Here is a 20,573-nt window from a genome sequence, read left to right on the forward strand (position 1 = left end):
CCTATACATAAACACATCCTTTTATCTCCATCTTTGATTTAAAGAAAGGTCCCTCTTGTGCAGTTCTAAATTGAAGACAGAATTTCCTCTGAACATGAGCATACTTGTAGTTGCTTTTTTCCATTCTCCTTGTTTTAGAAGCAGACTTGAGCTGAATATATCAGATAAAGACCAAACTGTGTTTACGAGTTCTCCCGAAACTGCAGAGGTAGTGAAAATTAGTATGATGTTCCACAGTATGCCCTCTTTAAAAAAGGGAAATAGTCCTCTTCCCTAAATTGTTTTGCATGGAATAGTAAGGTTATCATGCATCAGAATTATCTTGCGTATTAGAATGACATTTTTTAAAAGTGACTATAGCACAGCCACTGAGTTGCTCCTCTACCTTGTAGCACCATTGTATTGTGGCTTTGCTCCTCTAGCCTTTAAGCAGGTCACAAGAGTCTGTAAGATGTTTTAATGCAGTCCAGAGAACAGCTGCCATTTGAAAATGAGACAGGTTAACATGAAATCCTTGAGTAGGTAAGAACTGTTCTGGTCTCACCTGTCTGACTTTGCCTGAAACAAATTAGGGACACACTGCTTCACACACTGCTTCATCAGCGGATCAGGAAGGAAAGTGGTCCTGAACAGATGGAGGCAATAACCTCTCCTGCCAGTGCAGCTGGGGGAGGATGTCTTCCTGCAACCAAAGGGCTTTACCTGTACTGCAGGTACAAATAACTCCAGGATCTCATTACAGTCCAGTTTAACTCATTAGTTTTGACAATTGTGAGCTGAAGTGTTGTTCTAAGGCTAGACCCTTGCACTGCCTGGGATTTGTGGAGGGGAATACCTTCATCTTGCGAATTTGTGACTGTGTAGTTGACAGTACTTGGGGTCCGTTGCCTCATGGAGAGTAACATCTGTAGAAGAGCCTAAGAGAGGGACTCTGCCTTGTTTGCAATATTTGGGCCAAATACTTATAACAGAACTCAGGGCCATTCTGTGGCATTTCTTGCTGCAGTTTCTTCAAGCAGCAGATCTGTATTGTATTGAGTATCAGCAGAACTCAGAGATGCAGTTTTTTGAAAGCACCTTTCTGGAGAAATAAATCGTGTTTTTAAAGCATCTCTCCACCTTCAAATGTGTATCCACTAAAAAGAAGTGTGGGCCCACACTTGGTGGTGGTAGGTTTCCATTGTTATTTTCCACTACAATGAAAAGTAATTTCCACTTAAATTTTTGAAATCTGAGTAGTTATAATAGTATCAAGTACTCCAGTGACCAAGTCTGGAAGTAATTTTGGTCAGAAATTGAAAGTCTCTGTTCATAATCTCATCTTAAAACTGTAATAGATATTCAGTGCTTCACCTACAGAAAAATTAATAACTCACACAGCATCAAAAATTGTTTGACACCACATACACATTGCCGAGTGAAGTTAGTGATTTATAACATTGCATGTAAGATGTTAGTATCGTAATTTAGTGCATTAATCAGTGAATGCCAAATCAGTTTGCAGATTGCTTGTAGATCAGTTTAATCTGTCACCTTAATTGTCAGTGAAATTTTTAATGTTGAGTTTACATTAACTGCTTGCCATACTGCTGCTCACTGAGAAAGCAATAGCAACGTAATACCTCCATAGTGCTCATGTGAAACTGCAGGCTTCATGGTTGTTTTCTACTGCTCTGGAAATCTGATGTTCCCTCAGTTAAATCCATGTTTTGCTAATATTTGCACATTTCAATACATGCCAAATGGAGAGAATGTTGTCAGTCCTGTCAGTGCTAACATGGCAAAAAGTTGTCTCTTTGGTGCATTGGCTGAGCAAGAAGATTTCAGGGGACGGGATCAAGCTGAAATGACGCAGGGCTTCCTCAGACAGATGCTGCATTAGCATGTGGTAATGACTCAAGTGATTCTGTCATCTTCTGTGCTTATGATTAGCATTTAGTGATACACTCACTATAGCCGTTCTCTTGAGAGTGGCTATATGTGTTACACAAGGGTAAGGTAAGCTGCATCTCCATTTTATTCTAGATTTGTTAAAAATGCCGCTTCATGGGGCAAAGCTATTCAAAATTCTGATCAAACTTGATAAGGGTTTTGACAAAAAAAAAAAAAGTAAGAGAAGAAACTAAATTTTAACACCTATTCCCTGGACTGTAGTGTTTTTTATTTGAAACAATGTTAAAAGGCATAAAGGAAGGATGAAATAGCTGAAATGAAACAAACTTTGAACAATAACAAGTTTCCTGAAGCTAACCAATACTTTATTTCCAGTCAAATAAAATATTTTGGAGCAATGCTGAACAAACATTTTTCTTATATAGGGGACATTTTCATTTTAGATAGCTCTTAAAAATGAGTTTATTTTTTTTCTGTGTAAACAAAAATATGCTATTAACATAGTGCCAGTTCTAAACAATAGCGAGGCCAAATATCCCCCACAAAGTGTTATTTTTTTCTGTCATGGGCAGCAAGATGCAAGCTTGAAGAAGTGAAGAGACTTATCCAAGGTCACAGCATAAGAGCCAATTTGGAAATCGTGACTGTCAGATTCCTTATTTGATAGGCAGCATTTCTGAAGGTGATTTGCTAGCAATTCAAGGCCCCTGCACACACAGATGGAGTGCTGGTTTGAAGTACCTCAAAAAAAATGATGCTGAGCTGCTGTGTTTTGGCTGTTTTGTGCTCAGTCATCACAGAATGGTTTGAGTTAGAAGGGACCATAAAGATCATCTAGTTCCAACCCCCTGCCATGGGCAGGGACACCTTCCACTTCTGGCTCAAAACCCCCGTCCAATTTCCAGGGAGGGGGCAGCCACAACTTCTCTGGGCAACCTGTTCCAGTGTCTCACCACCCCCACATTAAAGAATTTATTGTTATATTTAATCTAAATCTACACTCTTTCAGTTTAAAACCAATATAAAGAGTGTGTCATGCCCCACAGCTTTCCTGTAGCCCCCTTTAAGTACTGGAAGGCCGCTATAAGGTCTCCCTGGAGCCTTCTCTTCTCCAGGCCAAACAACCCCAACTCTCTCAGCCTGTCCTCATCAGGAAGGTGCTCCAGTCCCTGATCATCTTCATGGCCTCCTCTGGACCCACTCAAACAGGTCCATGTCCTCCTTTTACTGAGGGCCCCAGAGCTGGACACAGCACTGCAGGTGGGGGTCTCATGAGGGTGGAGTAGAGGGGGAGAATCACCCCCTTCAACCTGCTGTTCACACTTCTCTTGATGCAGCCCAGGATACAAGTGGCTTTCTGGGCTGTGAGTGCACGTTGCTGGCTCATAGTCAGTTTTCCACCCACTAGTACCCCCAGGTCCTTCCCCTCAGGGCTGCTCTCAATCCACTCATCTCCCAGCCTGTATTTGTGCTTGGGATTGCCCTGACCCATGTGCAGGACCTTGCCCTTGGCCTTGTTGAACTCCATGAGGTTTGCACGGGCCTGCGTCTCCAGCCTGTCCAGGTCCCTCTGGATGGCACATCCCTTCCCTCCAGCGTGTCGGCCACACCACACAGCTTGGTGTCATCAGCAAACGTGCTGAGGGTGCACTCAATCCCACTGTCTGTGTCACCAACAAAGATGTTAAACAGCATCAGTCCCAATATCGACTCCCGAGGAACACCGCTTGTCACTGCTTGGACATCGAGCTGTTGACTCTTTGAGTGTGACCATCCAGACAATTCCTTGTCCATCAAGTGGTTCATCCATCAAATCCATTTCTCCCCAATTTAGAGACAAGGGTCTTGTGCAGGACACTCGCAGATGCTTTGCATTAGTCCAGGTAAAAGACATCACATGCTCTTCACTTACCCACCAACACTGGAACCCTGTTGTAGAAGGCCACCAAATTGGTCAGGCACAATTTGTCAGGCACAACAGACATGTTGTCTGTCACCAATCACTTCCTTATTTTCCATGTGCCCTAGCATAGTTTCCAGGAGGATCCACTCCATGATCTTGCTGGGCACAGAGGTGAGACTGGCTGGCCTGTAGGGGTCTTCTTTGTTACCCTTTTTAAAAACAGGGTTTATGTTTCCCATTTTCCAGTCAGCGGGAAATCCACCGGACTGTCATGACTTCTCAAGTATGATGGACAGTGGCTTAGCCATTTCATTGCCAGTTCCCTCAGGACCTGCGGATGCATCTCATCAGGTCCCATGGACTTGTGCACATTCAGGCTCCTTAGATGGTCTGGAACACGATCTCCTACAGTGGGCAGTTCTTCCAGTCCCCACCTTTACCTTTTTTTGACTTTGGCAGTGTGTCTGGAGCCCTTGCCAGCAAAGACTGAGGCAAAAAAGTCGTTGAGTTCCTCAGCCTTCTCCACATCCTGGGTAACCAGGTCTCCCAGTTCCTTCTGGAGAGGGCCCACATTTTCCCTAGTCTTCCTTTTATGACTGACGTACCTATAGAAGCTTTATATGTTGCCCTTGACATCCCAGGCCAGATTTAATTCTTCAGGTCTTTGACCTTCCTAACCTGATCCCTGGCTGCTTGGACAGTTTCTTTATATTCCTCCCAGGCTACTTGTCCTTGCTTTTACCCTCTGTAGATTTCCTTTTTATGTTTGAGCTTATCCAGGAGCTCCTTGTTCATCCATGCAGGCCTCCTGGTGTTCTTATCTGACTTCCTCTTCATCAGGATGCATTGCTTTTGAGCTTGGAGGAGGTGATCCTTGAATATTTACCAGCTTTCTTGGGCCCCTTTTCCCTCCAGGGCTTTGTCCCATACCACTCTTGGGATAACCAGATAATAACCAGTCCTTGGTTATTAAATACTTTCTTCCTTTTCTTGGGTATTGGGAAAAGGATGACAGGCTTTTTATTTCCAGGAATACCCCAGAGGAGCTGGTAACTTAGTCATGGTCTATGTGGAAGAGGCCTAGTAACTGCTGTGAGATACCTTTCACTTCTATTTTTTGCTAGTGGTTGTCCAGAGACCTTCTCAGCAATACTGTCACCAGACTGAACAATCATAGGATGGGTGAGTTCTTGCAGTACAGAGAAACCTTGAACTGCTATTGTCTGTGCTGAAACTGCTTCATACACAGGGGGCTAATAATTTGGATTTGCCACCTGTCTTTGCCAGGGTTTAGTTTGCTTAGCTGTTCTCCTGTTGTGATGAAAACTTTTCAGAGAATGCAGCGGCTGTTGCCCATAAAGACCTGGCTGCTGTGGACACAGAGTCCTCTGAGCTTTCTGACTATGTTACTGCTCGTGGGACAGTGGATCATTGACTTTATCCATTATTAGATGCTAGGGCAAGGCACTTTTATCATCTTTGTGATACCTCATTGACAGACTGTTTAAAATTATATTGCTCACTAAAATGCAGCAGTAATCACCTGTGGGATGGGAAGGAAGGGCATGGTCAAAGTAGAGTTGAGGGCCTTTACTGTAACTACTGCTGAATAAGAGTCCTACTGCTCTTTATAAAGAAATCCTGGAAAAGTATTTCCCTGGAAAAGGCATTTTAATCTTGGAAAAGGCATTTTTCCTGGTTTAAGTACAAATTCCAGGGCAGTTGATTTTGTTGACAGTATTTCACTAAACTTTCTGAATGTAGATTCCCTGTGCACTTTGGGTTACGTTCCAGGCTTTGAGGTACTGCAGTGATGTGAGCAGCTGGCCAGTGACATTCGTTATAGCTGGCGAACTGCATCCACATCCCATTAAGTTAACGCCCTGGGAGGGCTGGAAGTCAGGTATTTTAACTGTTCTCTTTGTAAAAAATATATAGCGGGTATCTAACACCTTTGCACTCAGTATAACTTAACTATACCACAGAGAGGACCGTGGGCAGCTTAAGATGAATGGAAGTACAAATATAGAGCAACCAGTGGATCATAGTAAAAAACAGGAAGAGTTTGTGTTCCCTAAGATGGCTGACCTTCCCAGAAGGCCACTACACAGAGAGAAGACTTGATGAAATGTGTACAAAAATTAATGTTAGTTGTTATATGGCCTTTTAAACAGATACTTCAAGACTAAGTCTAGACACATCTAAATGTAAAGTACCTTTTAAGTGTCCCCTAGTCCATTTTATGGCCAAAAGAAAGTTTTGTGGTTCTTTTTTATTATTCAGTGTGGTTCTGCAGTTTGTGCTTTCAAGTGAGTCCCATCCAGTACAGCTTATTAACTGAAACTCTCTCCTAAACTGATGGCGGGTTTTTTTTCAACATCATCTTTGAAACTGCACCACAGCCCAGTAGATCTTTGCTGGAAAGTATACAAAATGTCATTATTTCCTGAATTGGTTTATATTTTTCTTTTCTTAGCTCCTTATATGCCTAATTTTTATTTCAAGTCAGTCAGAATACTATGCCTGTATGGCTGGGTTAGGTTCTGTATGTAATTTCCATGTGCTCTGCTCCTCCTGGACCTTCCCATAGTTATTCGTGGGTAACATACTAGCCCTGTTTGTCACAAAATAAGACTAACCCCATTTACTCTGCAGTGGGGCTAGCAACCCTTGTTTCATATTCTCTTTTTATTACTTGTATTGTACCCAAAGGTTTACGTTTGCTAGGTCTTGAAGAATGAACAGTAAGCTGTCGTTCCTCCTACTTCTCTATTTTGTATAATGAATTGTTTTGCAATTATAAAGGATTTAGTTATAAAGGATTTGTCTGCCAGGAAGAGGTACATTTGCATTGTATAAATAGATTTATCTAGAGTCAACAAGGTGTTACGCTTTGCTGAAACCTATCCAGCTGGAAGGAGCATTTTACATAATAACAGCAGCAGCAAATTTGTGAGAATTTAATGCTATTGCTGATGATATTTAAGAGATTAATTAATGGCCAACTGAATCAGTTAGCAAAATGAGGGGAAGAGGGCTTGGAAGAACCTTGAAGGGGAGCTTGCACTCAACAGAAAGCTGATTGACAGAGTGGATATAAAGGAATATTTTGGGTTAGCATACATTTTATGGTTCCGAATTTGAAGATAAGAACTGTAAAAGAAATGACTGTCATTTCTGAGTAATTGTGTAAAATCTTCTGAGATTTTGATTGCACAGTCTATTCACTGAAGGGTAAAGATCTTAAAGAAAACCTAGAGTCATAGAGAGAGACGTTAAAGACGTGTTCTGTCTCGATCTATCTTTATACATAGCAACTGTTTTATTAAGATTCCTATCACAGTATTAAAAATAATTTAAAAGTCATTTTAATATTATTTAACATTTGTCTAACTATTCTACTGTGGCTAGCAACCCACAGGCATCTCATCCTTGGGGCATGGTAATTCTGAGATATGCATTGGTCAATTTTTACGGTTCTCTCTGCATCTCACTATATGTTTGGGAAAGAGATCTTGCATGGAAAGCATTAACCAAAGTGTCTTTTAGCATGCCACAAGACAGTAGAGAGACTGCCTGAAACCTGAGTGGTTGTCTTGGAATGGTAATGTCATCTCTTCGTGTGTTTTTTGCCTAATGCCTTCAGTACGTACCTCAGCTGACACAGAACTAATCACTATGTTCTTTGCTGATATGTTTTTCTTCTGTAAGCATTCCCAATTCATAAGTCTTCCACATGTTCAAGGGTTAGCAGAGGTCTGCCGGCAGAGATACGACTTGAGGAAAGGGTAGTTCTCCAGGCTTCTTTTGATGTTGAGTGCCATTGACCTTCAGCAGCTTTGCTCCTGGTATAATTTCATTCAAGTATAACAAGACCTTGAAGCACAGCCTGATACACAAGACCAAAGAACTGCTACTTCTCCATCCCTTTGGACTTGCTTCAGAGCACTGAGATGTAGGCAGTTTTCAGTGTGTTCAGCCGGAAGAGTCACCAGTGAGTCACAGCATCCACCAACATACTGATGTTTGGGGATGTGTGGGGGTAGGGTAACACTGCAGTATTTCCTTTTGCTTCCCTAGAACTGAAAGCTGGACAGCCTCCATCCACATTAAGTCCCTTCCAGTGGCAAACCCTGTTATGTGTCACCAATACTATTGCTCTCTCTCACAGCAAGTGCTCGTGTCCAATTTCTTTTTGCTTATGCTTTGAGTTTTTGAGGTGTTGTTGCTCAGTTTTCAAATTAAATGGAAATTAACTCCTTGATGACAATTTGTTGCACTTACACACTGGCAGAGTTTCACAATAGGTTTACACAGTGGAGAGGAACACTACATGAAACTCTCCCCCAGCAAGCTTCTGCTTCTACCTGGAACATCTATTGTTCTTCCACTGTGGGGCCACTGCTTTGCACAGTAGAGCGTTTGGCTGTGGTGTGAGGCTGCATCACTGCACCCTGCTGAAAGGGACCACATACATGTGCTCGTGATTGTGCTGATTTGTGATATTCCACCCATCTCCCCCAGCAACTGATCTGCAGTAAGGCCATAAACCTTAATTTAATACTGCTGACAGCTAAAGGAGAGATACTGCTTTAAACAGTTATAGAAGCAGAATTGCATTTTAGAAATGAAAAATATGATTCCTATCTAAAATGATGTTTGAATACAATTAAGTGTCATACCTCTATTTGCGTTTGTCATGACAAGGCATACGAATGTACCTCTGCTGACTGTTTTGGCAGTGCTAAAAGCACATGACTGAAAGATTACTGAGATGCTACTATTTCAGGGTTCAGAGAGAGGTTATATCTGCGTGGAATCAGCTCTTGATGAGCCAAGCAGTCTTCTCCAGTCTCTCCTTTTTGTGGCCTTTTTTCTTATGTCTGGGCAAGTTCAGTCCAGCTGGTAGAGGTTGGAACAGGAGTCTCTTAGTCTGGTTTGGTTAATTTACAGTCTCATTTAAGTAACTGTAGCTCAGTTTTCTCACCTTTGAAATTCCTGATGGCGAGGTTTTATTGTTGTGTTTTTAAGAACCAAGAGTTAAAAAAAATCCACTATGTATAGTGGCAGTGTTGGTTGTGCTTGGAACTGGAGAATCTGCATAGGCAAAAATAAAACTTACTTTAATAATTGAAAGTGGATTTGAACCAAGTCTTCTAAGAAGCGAAATGTGGAAAATTACATGCATTTCCTATCTAATCAGCTCTTACAGTTTAGCCAAGAGGCATGCATGAAGTTTGGAAGCACTATTTTCATGTTCTTTCTCCAGTAGCCTTGTTTTATTTCATATTCAGCTCCATGTCTGATGTTGAGCGTGGACCCATGTTAAATCTGCTCATGTTGTCTATAAATAAGCTTAGAGATCTTAACCACCTCATGATTTTGTCAGCACCCGCTGCATGTGGCAAGCAGCATTCATCTTCCAGTGAGCTAGCAATCAGTCTGCCTGGCGTTTCCCGTGGGTAAGGTTGCTGCTGCTAAGAGCTGGTCTCCAAGCCTATTCAGACCCAGAGAGGTCTCATGGGAATGGCAGAGCTAATATTAGAAGTTGGACCTCTTTATTTTCCCTCTCCAAGGTTTGTATTTTGAAAAATTCACAGAAAATCACAGAAGTGTGTTATTGGTCTTTTTTTTTTAACCCGTTGCTTACTGTTACAAATATAATAATCACTGCTTTTAGGAGACATAAGAAAACTGGGGGTGAGGTGGTGTTTTGTTTTGTGGCTTCTTTTTATCTCCTGAAGATGAAATGTTACCTGAGAGAAAAGGGAATCAAATAGCAAATGCAGTCTGATATTGAAATAAGGGCAACAAAAAGCAAACAAAAGAAATGAGATTTGGGATTTTATCGAAATTACTCTATTCCATTGTATTGTTCTAAGTCAGGATGTTCATATTTAGGGATGAAAACCTTGAAGATCTGATGTGTGAGATGAAATTTAAAAAAAAAAGGTCTGAGGACTATATATAGTTATGTTTGGGAATAAGTATTTTCCATCTCTTTTGGCCCTTTTCAGTTTTGTAGGTACCACTGCATGCTGAAAAATCTCACTTCCTTTGTAAACTTTGCTGCTGCTGTTTACATGCTTACTATTAATTTTTGGATGTGCTGTTGGAGCTGCTTATTCATTGGTAAGCAATCACAGGAAAAAATACATCTGTTACCATGAGCCCTAACAAAACCAAAAAAGCAGCTAGACTTTGTGCAAGATTAATAGGGAAAAATATTATCATGTCATTTATTGCACTCAGCAATTATTTGCTGTCTCAGGAGCTATGAAGATAAATATTAGATCCTCAGTCAACTTCCCTAATTGAAAAATGAGGAAGTGTGAAATATAGCTAACTTTCTTATTCCACATTCTTATTTCATTATAGTACAAAGGAAGCTAGTTGTTGCTGTAAATTCAAGAAAGCTACATCACACCAACATTAATGCTGGGAAGTCATTCAGTCAAAAGGTAGGAGAAATAACTAGACCTGGTCAAAAGCATTTCCAAGAGAATGCATTGGACCTGGCTAGTCTGAATGCTGTACAGCTCTGTAAAAAGTTCATGCTACTGAAACATGGCAGCGAACAAGTGCTGACTCCTCACATGTGCTATGAAGCTTTCTTTGGTGTAAACAATCATACTGGCATTAGGCAAGGCTGAAGGAGTAGTTGTTTTAAAATTTGTATACTAAGCATAACTTCCCTACTTTGAAACAGCAGCAGAGAGCACGTTAGAACTGAATGGGATGAATTATTGACATAAGTGACTTCCAAACCAGTAAGATTCCGCTTGAGTTTCCTGCCCAACGTTTTGTCTTTGTCTGAATTAAAATGTTTTGAAATTTCTTGGGTTTTTGACAATATTTAGTTACGTGTCAAAACCTCTGAAGTCAGTATTTCCAACCCAGAATTGTTTTGAAACTTTTGTGCTGTGAGAAATTTGGGCATTTTTATTTTATGGTTAGATACATTTTGAAATGTTGACATTTTCTGTGAAATTAGAATTCTGTTTCTACGTGACTCTAATGAGCAAGATTTCTTGCCTTGGACTAGCTCACTGTGGGAATGCTGCACTCTTAGCATGCAGGGCAGGGGGTGCTCCCCCAGTGGAAAGTTATTTACTATCCTCTGTCCTACCATCATCAAATGTATGGCCCTATTCATTTTACTCTGTAAATTATTCAAACTGCACTGTGAAGACAGAGTGAATAATTTCCTTACAGGTTTTTTCATGGCTCTGTTATCATAGCATCTTAGTTCCTTACAAATGTTAATGAAATGAACATCACAGAGCTCTTGTGATTACTTTATTCCCATTTTATGTATAGGAAGTGAAATAAGAAGATGAAAGTCAATTTATGTAACTGAAAAAATGGGCAAGCTTTCAGGCATATACAAACATGGGCTGCTTTTTCTGCCTGTATCAGATAGTTTAGTAAAAAGAAATCACCTCCTCTTATAAATGTGGCTTCACTTGCATCCTTAGGCAATGACAGCAACAGTAACAGTGCTGTTATAAAGATTAAAGCCAGAAATTATGAAGTGTTGACTAATATTGGCTGGCTGGTGTGAGAAACCTGGAGTCCATCTTTTTTCAAAGAGTTTTTTGAGGACACTGTGTTTTCCAAGTATCTCTCTCACTGGTCTTATTTGCAGCTGTGACCGCTTGGCTTCTCTGCAGATATGAATACAGGTGTCCTGGGGTGGATGCCTGGAAAATGAGGACAGTGTAGCTCCTGTGAAAGGTTTGATTTATGTGATCTGCCATATATTATGTTGAAGTTCAATGGCCATTTGCCAAGGATGGCTTCAGTTGCACAGTCCCTGATTTTTAGTGGCATTTAGTGGAGGAACGTTAGACTTGAGCACTAGCCCATTAGGAAATATTTTTTAAGAGGTGTAATTAAATAGTAGGAATGTTTCTCTTTTTTGAGAAGTAGCACATATGGGTGAAATAAGCACGGTGGATTTCCATGAGTAGATTTTCCTTACTACATACGTGCAATTAAGAATGGAAGTTTTTTCCTTTGTGTGCATACAAGGTCTTGCCCTGAGAACCACTGGAGTCAATTCGGCTGTGTCCAACCAGGCTTCTCAGGGATAGCCCAGAGAGCAGCTGCCTGTTGGCAAAATGCGCACATGGGTGCACATTCAATCCAGGTCTTTGGAATTTCTGTTCACCTTCTTTTGTGGAGAAAAAATGGCAGGGTTTTTAAACAACAACCAAGTACTGTCCTATTAAGCTCTCTTGTTTTAATGTGTGCTGAGTGGGAGGGCTTTACCTGACTGTGCTGGTCCCAAAAGCTTTCAATAGCACTAAAAATTATGGCCTGAGAAGTTGAATGTAACACGTGAAGGTATAATTATGTTCAGCTTGATTAATCCTGCATGATAATTAGCAGCATAGCCAGTTTGCAAGATAAGGGATATCTTTGTGAACGCCTGTAGGAACTTCACTCTTCCATCCCACCTGGCCAAGTGTGATGGCAGTAAGTTGAAGGTTCTCATTTTGCAGTAAGCAATCATCACAGTCTTTGTGGCCATGTTCCTGAGAGACAGATTTACCAGAGCCTGCCAGCACACTTCAATTTCTCTGCTGGTCAAGGGAGGGGGGAGGAGAAAAGAGGCAACCAAAGTCAGAGAAAATGTGCAGAAGAGTGAAATACATCCCCTTTGGCCCCACGGTCTGAGCACTAAATTACTTGTACTGCGTTAGGCTGAGCCACATGATTTCCCCCTATCCATTCTGCTATATGGAAACTAAGTCCAAAAGCATAGGCAGTCAAGAGCCCAAGCAGTCATTTATGTCCAGGGTCTGGTGCTGGATTTGAATGCTGCCAGGGCTGGACTGTGTTCAGAAACAGGACCTGTGTGGTACAAAGTCAGCACTTGTTCCCCCAAGGAGTTGTTTGTTTCTCCTTTCAATTTAGAGCCTGAAATGCCATTTGTTTAATGTTGCTGTTTAAATAATGATTTATAAAGCTCCAAGCCAGCCTTGGTACAGCTTAATGACTGCTATAATTTATGGATGCCACTGGCTACATAAACACTGCTGTAAATATAAAGGATGTCTCCCACAAATTTTACTTTGATACTTACTTGATACCATTTATTTTGTTTTCCTTACACATCTTCTGTGTGTGAGTTGAGGCCTCTTCACTCAGTGAACCAGGTCATTCTGTCTCACCTTGCAAGGAGTGATAGGGGCTGGGAAATTAAAAGATCAAATGTCTATTTTTGTTACAAATATTTTAATTAAAAATTAAGTTTCCTTGAGCTTGGATACAAACATCTGCATCAAGTGGCACATTAAAAGGATCATTTGTATTTGGGCTTTTTTTTGGTTATCTAGTTCTTTTACTAGTTAATCATCTCCTTTATCCAATTCATTTTGCTCTTGTGCACACAGTAAACAGGCAAACAGGAGACAGGAATAAATCAAGCACTGTCACAGAGCTCAGCCATTCCCTGGGTTGCAGCTTTGCTATTTGTGTTTTCTAACCTATACAAGGAGCATGTTTATACACGTTTAATGCAAATCTGAGCTAATTTGAGCCCCATCTCCACAGAGATGAATGAACATGTGAATCTTCTGCTTTGTTTTGGAGGAAAGGATCCTGAAATTGCTTTATGTCTCATTGCAACTGACATCTTTTAAATACTACAGTCAGTTAGCTTCAGGAGATTTGTGCTCCTGGGTTGCAACAAAGACACCTGGGAAGGCAGTAGGTGCTCTTGAATGTCTTGGTTCCATTATAATTAGCATTAATGCAATGATGTGCCTGGAAAACTGAGTGCCTTTACAAAGTTATAATGAATTGAGTAAACAGAACAACTCCATTGCCTACAATAACCTCTCCTCTGGAATCTCTGCATATTGTATCCCAGCAGCTGCTGGTATAAAACATGGACATTGCTGAAAAGATTGCAGATAAACTGAGTGTGACATGAGACCTGGTAATAAATGTGGGGTTCAAAACCATCTATACGGTAATTCGGAGAGACAAAAGTACTTCTGAATTTGAGTAGGACTTAAATAGTTTTTTTTAAGAGTGTCATGATGTTACAAACTTCATGGAAGCACTCTGGGCCACATCTCTCAACTATTTTTTAGGTGGTACTTCCAGCAACACAGTGCCATACAGGTTCATTGCATACCCTTAGGAGAAAGGATCATCTACTAAGTTACCAGAGTTACTTCTTACAGTAGTAAGAGTCTAGCATCTCTTTGCACACTGACCTGAGCCTGATGTGTCTGGCTTTTGACATGCAAAGAGCTTTGCATCTGACGTAGGGAGGACTCTCAGCGATATCTCTAAGAGTACATTTTTGGAAGGAGCATGGCAAAGCCAAGGAAGATATCTTCTCATTGCCTTAAAGCCTTACTGAGGGGCCTACAGTAATTGTCAGCAACCAGATCCGAGTTACTTAGTCTTATTTTTTCTGCAAAGTTCTCCACTGTAGTCATGCCTTGACCCTGACTGAAATACAAGGGCACTGTGCAGCCTGTATGCGGCAAGCCAGAATTGCTCTAAGGCAGTCAAAAAATTGAGCTGACAATAACACAGAGCACCCTTTTCAGAAACCAGGGCCCTTTATTAAAAAGGTTTGGCATGTATTCCCCCCACTCCTGAATTGATTTGTGCCATAAAATAAGCTTGAAGAAAAATAGTGGTTGTTTTCCTACATGCTTCATTAATTTTTAGTTTTGGCAGGCAATATAAATAAAAGTATCAAGTGCACATCTAATTGAATCACCAGTGATTCCCAACTCCCTGTAGTACCAGAGAACATGATGTAGCTGCGCTGTTTAGCAAGCACAGATGAGTTAGGAAAACAATGGCTCACTCTGCCCAGAGGCTTTGGTTTAATGTTGAGCATTTACCCATTTAATATGAGACAGGGCAGAAGTTGGTGCAGTGGGGAACTGGCAGCGCAGACGTCTTTTTACTTCTAGGCTTGTCTTCTAGGAGTAGTGACTGGAAGCACACCTCTGCAGAGAGACAGGAAGGTTTCGGTGAATTGCATCTACACCCAGATTTTTGTGGAAGGAGCTCTGGCTCTTCTCAAGCTTAACCTCCTCTATATGTGCTGACTGTGGGATGTTGCTGAACTAACTTCTGTCTCCTTCAGGTGGCTGATATAGAGCATGTGTTTCTTAAAAAAAAAAAAAAAAGCAACCCTTGTCCTAGGTATCTTACTTGGCCACAATCAAAGAACTCAGGATGGGAGAATTCCTACGGTGAGGAAAATGATACCCGTCAGGCTGGATGATCTCTGACTTCTCAGCTGTCAAGGGAATCAAGTGCCTTCAGAAAAGGATGGTGCTAAGCGACATGTACTCAGGATGATTTCTGAATAGATGATGCTGGCCTCTAACTGTAATGTTCAGTGACCTCATTTCATGAGTTGGCTCCTTTCCACATTGCTAACTGGCTTTTGCTGCTTAGCGTAGGTAAAATGATTTAGTGATTTTTGTATCTTGGTACATGTAGTCTGCTGTGGGCTCCCTGACTCAGGGGAAGGGGAGTGTAGGATGCAGCAGCAGTAGTAGATATAGAAGAGAAAGGAAACTAGAAGAAGCAGAGATCACAGTGTTTTCTCTCTTGCAGAGAGAATATGACAACGTGATACACCCAAGTCATAGGTAATACGTGTTGACAGGAGGTCATGATGAAAGCTTGTGTTCTTTCCAAACTGTGTAGCTATGTTATTCCTGAGCTAGACAGAGAGGATATCAGTCTTCATGACTGTCAGTCTAGCAGTAAATTCACACACAATTAAAAATCTATCATGCATATTGTGTTGTTCTTGAGAAGTACCACAGAGAAGATTGCAGGATTTCAACCTTCTTTTCAGGAGTCAAAGAGGTCTTCCAAGTTAAAAAAACAGAAATGCCTGGGGGTCAAAATTTTCTGATAGGTGGGTCATTAGATATTTGACAAGATTAAACAGGTCTAACAAAATAAAACAATTACTTTATCAGGTAATTATGGATTGAGGGGATTTCACAGGGTGTTCTCACCTTCAGTGTTTTCCAGGATCCTGTGACCTGTTAGTTGGGAGGAAGGCAATTCAGTAATCTGAAGTGGTTTTTGTTTTCTTTTTCTCTAGGATATGCTTCTGTCTCAAAAATGGCTCTGGAGGGTTCCTTCAGCTGCTGGAATGGAACAGCAATCAGGCTGGGGAAGGCGTGTGACTTCATCAGGGACTGCGCTGAGGGAGAAGATGAGGGAGATATGTGCAGTGAGTAAATCCAAACCCCCAGGCTGCATCCTCCTTTTTCAAAAGCATTGATTGTTTTGAATTTTAATGCCTGAGACTTTAGCACTAATAGACTAATTCACTACTATCAAAAGACCAGTATCCTCCACAACACATGCAGTTTGTCTGGATGTCTGCCTGGAGCAGACCATTTAATATGTTCCTGTACTTGCCTGCATTAGTTCTGCAGCAGGTTCTTAAGATGCTCTTAGTGCTTCATCTCTTCCGAAGTCCTGATCAAAAATGCAAAGAAAGTATAGCCTGAATAGCTAGATGCCTTACAGAATTATGAAATGTGTAGTTTGTTAGAGCCTTTAATCAAAATGTAGCACAGCATGTGGCAGAAGGGAGAGGAAGGAGAAACCTTCTAAGATGAAAAATGAGTAGAGCCAGTAGCTTGTATTTGACCAATTCCTGTGTCTTTGTAATTCCTCTTGTTTTCTATCCTCTCTTCAGCAGTCAGTAGTCTAATAAAATACAGCAGAAGACAGATAGCAGCCTGAGTTTTCTGGAAACTTGCTGTGCCTGAATACTTTGTAATTGTACTGCATAACCTAGATACTTTAGGACCTTCTTGAAGATGCCGTATCTCTTTTTCTATATGGCTACATGTTCTACCTCCAGCATCTTTCCCTTTGCCAGTCTACACATAGTTAGGAGTGGTGGATTGTCAGCCATATGGTTATCCACAGAGCAAATACACCAAGAAAAATTATTGTTGAGAGTTCATCATTTACCAATTTAAATTGTATGTGTCACAGATGATCTAGCTTATGGACTTTGATCAACAGAGCTGCATTGATTCGGTATGCAAAAAGTGTGTTCCTTGACCAAAATACCAGTACCACAAAAGCCTTTGGAATAGAAGAAACAATTATTTTCAGTTTAGCTTTCTTATGTGACAGCTAAAGCAGGGGAGAATTTGGGTTAGGTCATTCAAACAAGCTGTGTTGATGTAGGTCATGTCTAGACTAACGGTCCTTTGCTGTTTCTAGCATAAATTTAACATAAGGTGACACAAAACTTCTAGCAAATTCCAGTTCTTTGCTGTAACAAAGAAATAAAGTAACACGTTTTATTGGAGTGGAGAACAGTGGTTTGACCGGGGATCATCTAGTAAACTAGCTAAAAGCTTGAAATTATATGCTTTTCCATCATGTTCCATCATGTTAGACGTTGTTACTATTTGAAATTATATTAATTAATAACACACACTCAGAGAACATTAGATTCACTTTCATAGGAACAGTGTCATCACTGTGGACTTGCAGCTCCTTAGAATCAATAATGCTGCATATTAGTAGTATTGAAACCTACTATTTCCCTAAAGAGCTTTAAAACAAAGCCCTAAAACCTTATAATGGTATTTCTATTGTGTTCTATACTTTAATTTAAAAAAAATCTATTAAATTATAATAATCAGTATCTTGAATCCATTTTCATTTAATTGGAAGTATTATTTACCATCAAGTATATGTCCAGATACAGTTGTGTCTGTCTGCTATAAATGGCTCTGCCTTGCGAGGGTAATCCTGTCTATACCAGTGGGAACACCAGAGCTCACAAGGTGGGGTTGTACCACTCATGGGTGCAAGACTAAATACCACATATATATCTCTATATCTAAATATCACTAAATACCAGATATCAGGAGGCTGGCACTGCTTTTGCCCTTAGCTGCCACCCTGTATCCCGTGGTGAGCCAGTTGGTTATGTGATGAATCCCTCTCTCATACGTTTTCCACAGGGGTTGGTTTGTTTGCCTTTTCCCCCCTCCATGCAGCATTCATCTGTAGCTATTTGCATGAAGCAGTGTAGCACCTACAGTTGTGTCAGCAAAGAATGTACTGAGAATGTAAATGAGAAAATCTAAAAAAGCAAAAGATACTTACCGCCTGTTTAGCAGCGTCACTTTCTAGCTTCAGGAGAAGACCACACAGCTTGTGTTCAATCACAGGCACTGGGAATAGAAGTTCTTCCTCTCAGCCAAAAGGCCCAAAAAGCACCATCTTCCAACAAAGCAACAAAAAAGACTGGCTTGCCTTACCAAGAGCTCGGGTTGTGGGTACGTCTGCTTATCCACTTACAAGCCTGCTCAGTTCTATAGCTGATTTCTCTGCTTTTGCCTCTTTACTGTGTTGAATATTGTTGGCATAAAACTTCTTACACAGACCAGAGAAATGATCTTATGTTTTAGATGTCAGTTACATCTGCATGGCAGCCTAACACAAAACATATGTCATCTTTCAGCATTTGAGCTGTCATTTTACTCCGGAACAACACAGATGTTTTCATCAGCGTGACAAAAAGTGATTCAGATATATAAAGCAGAGAAAGGGGTTTCCCAAATGCTTCTGCTTATACAAAAGAGTTGTCAGAAAAGGGTATAGCCGTGCTCAAAACTGAGACGAGAGCTTTTAAAATTACCATTAACCAAAGGGTTCTATCTTTGAGCTTCAAGAAGATATTGGGGCTTTTTTCCTTTCACAGTCTTTCAGCTGTGCAGGTACTGATTTTTAATTTTTTCTTCCTATTCATTTGATTTTTGTTCCTTTCTTAGCTGAAAAAAATCTCCCTCAAGCCTGCTGTTTGTTAACATCTCTTTACTTATTAATGGCCAATGAAATGTCATGGTGCTTGTTCTGCATGCAACCAATTAGTCTGTGTAGAGAGTGTAAAATCAGAGAGGGATGACCACTAGAGAAAAGCATGTTGCTGTTCAAGTCATAATCAAATATTCTTTCAAGAGCAAAAGACAGCTTCAAAGAGGCGGATGTGGAATTAGATGCCAAACTGTGTTGATTTCAGATCAGACATACAGATTTAACAGACTGATGGAAGTGCCACACTGGAAATTACTTTGCAGAAGCATACTTTGCAGACAAACATTAAGACTTCACATAGTGGTAGTCTTATGTCTTTACTAGTAATTTCATTTATGAATTATAACTTACTGCAAAAAAAACCCATACTTCCTCTTATTGTAGTAATCATATATGTAATATACCTGGTATGGTACAAGACAAAGATGAACATTCAAATTATGCATCAGTACAGACTGACAGAGCTCTGCTTTACAGAAGGGGAAAATTTGTTTCAGTAGTTTTACAATTCTCTTTTTAGTTAACAATATCTTGGATTTTGGTTCAGTAATCTTATGTTGCAGGGCAGAAAGTCTGGGAAAAATAAAAATTTTACTGAAAAAAAAGTGCGTATACTTTTGGCTAGTCAAAAATTATTTAACTTTCCATCTCAAATTCACCAAAATATTTCAGCCTGGGAAAATATTGGTTAATCCATCACAGTGTGTTAGGGAAGTAATGTCTATATTAAAAAAAATATATATATATTAAAAAGAATGGAGGTGGTGATAGTATATTTATTATCTAGAGACCCAGAACTTAGAGGATTCACTCAGGATATGACAAACCCAGGACTGATTCTTTCTTCCGCCTAAGTGAATTTGAATGCGTATTTCCTATTTCCATGCAGTTTCCAAGACTGTGGTCTGAAGTTCTGGTCTACTTCAGAAGAAAATGGTTACTCAAGTCTCTCCTGGGGTTGCTCTTCTCCATTTTATAAATTTTATCTGGGATAGGGATTGAAAGTAATGTCCTCCATCTTTCAAATAAATCTCATAACCACTTGGTTATAGGGTAATTTTCGCTCTTTGCCTCATTGGATATTTAAGGATGTTAAACACATTGCCAGGTGAGCTAAGGAGGGCTAGCATCTGATTCATGAAAGGAGTGACTCAGGCTGGGCTGTGTGGTTGGAGGAGTGCATGCACACATCTGTCAAAAGACCAGATGGCAGCTAGAATAGGAACCTATAAAGTTTGAATTTGTGATAACATGAGCAAGTGACCAAAAAAGCATAGATAATTAATTCTTCAGGGGCCAGTTTACTTTCCAGCCAAAAATGCATGAAGAAACCACTGGATTAATTTATATCCTAGTGATAGATAGAGCCCAGCAGAGTCTCCCTGCAAGCAAAATGATGAAGTAGCAACCTGTTGCCACGCTGTGCTCTCTTAAGGTTCCTGTCTTGCATACACTAATCCTTTTGCTTCTTTCTTGATCAAAAGCTGTACTTCTAGCAACAAATTCTAACCTTTAGCAGTTCTGAGCTCAGCAAAGCCTTCTGGAATTAAAGGATAACTCTTTGTTGACTGATGAGAAGTATTTTCCTTTTTTATGCTTCATTTCTGATAGAATTTGGCTGACCAACTTTGCTATCATAGAGACAGCCATTGAAACAAACTCATGTTTAAGATTCATGTGCTTCTTTAAACTGTTTGAGTAGCTGATCTACTTGGCTTCTGAGATTTCCTCCTAAATTTGATAAAGGTCCATACATAACGGAGTAGTCTTTTATACTTGTGTCCTTTATAGTATGGGTCTGGAATTTCACCCCAAAGTTTAAACTGTAGTATCTGGTTGATTTACACCTAGATTTGAATCAAAATCCTGCTCCATCTGCTTCATAAATTATTCCAGTTGCTAATTTTTCATGCTATTA

At 40.3% G+C, this 20,573-nt stretch overlaps 1 protein-coding gene across 1 annotated transcript in view; it reads left to right on the forward strand.

The window, feature by feature from the left end:
• Positions 1-20,573, forward strand: part of ALK (ALK receptor tyrosine kinase) — a 330,970-nt gene that overhangs the window by 233,841 nt on the left and 76,556 nt on the right. The window contains exon 6 of the mRNA XM_074897345.1: positions 15,903-16,034. Within this exon, the coding sequence (XP_074753446.1) occupies positions 15,903-16,034 (132 nt within the window). The remainder of the gene's footprint in view (positions 1-15,902; positions 16,035-20,573) is intronic.

This window comes from Athene noctua, chromosome 1 (genome assembly GCF_965140245.1).
Source record: "Athene noctua chromosome 1, bAthNoc1.hap1.1, whole genome shotgun sequence".
Taxonomy (NCBI): domain Eukaryota; kingdom Metazoa; phylum Chordata; class Aves; order Strigiformes; family Strigidae; genus Athene; species Athene noctua.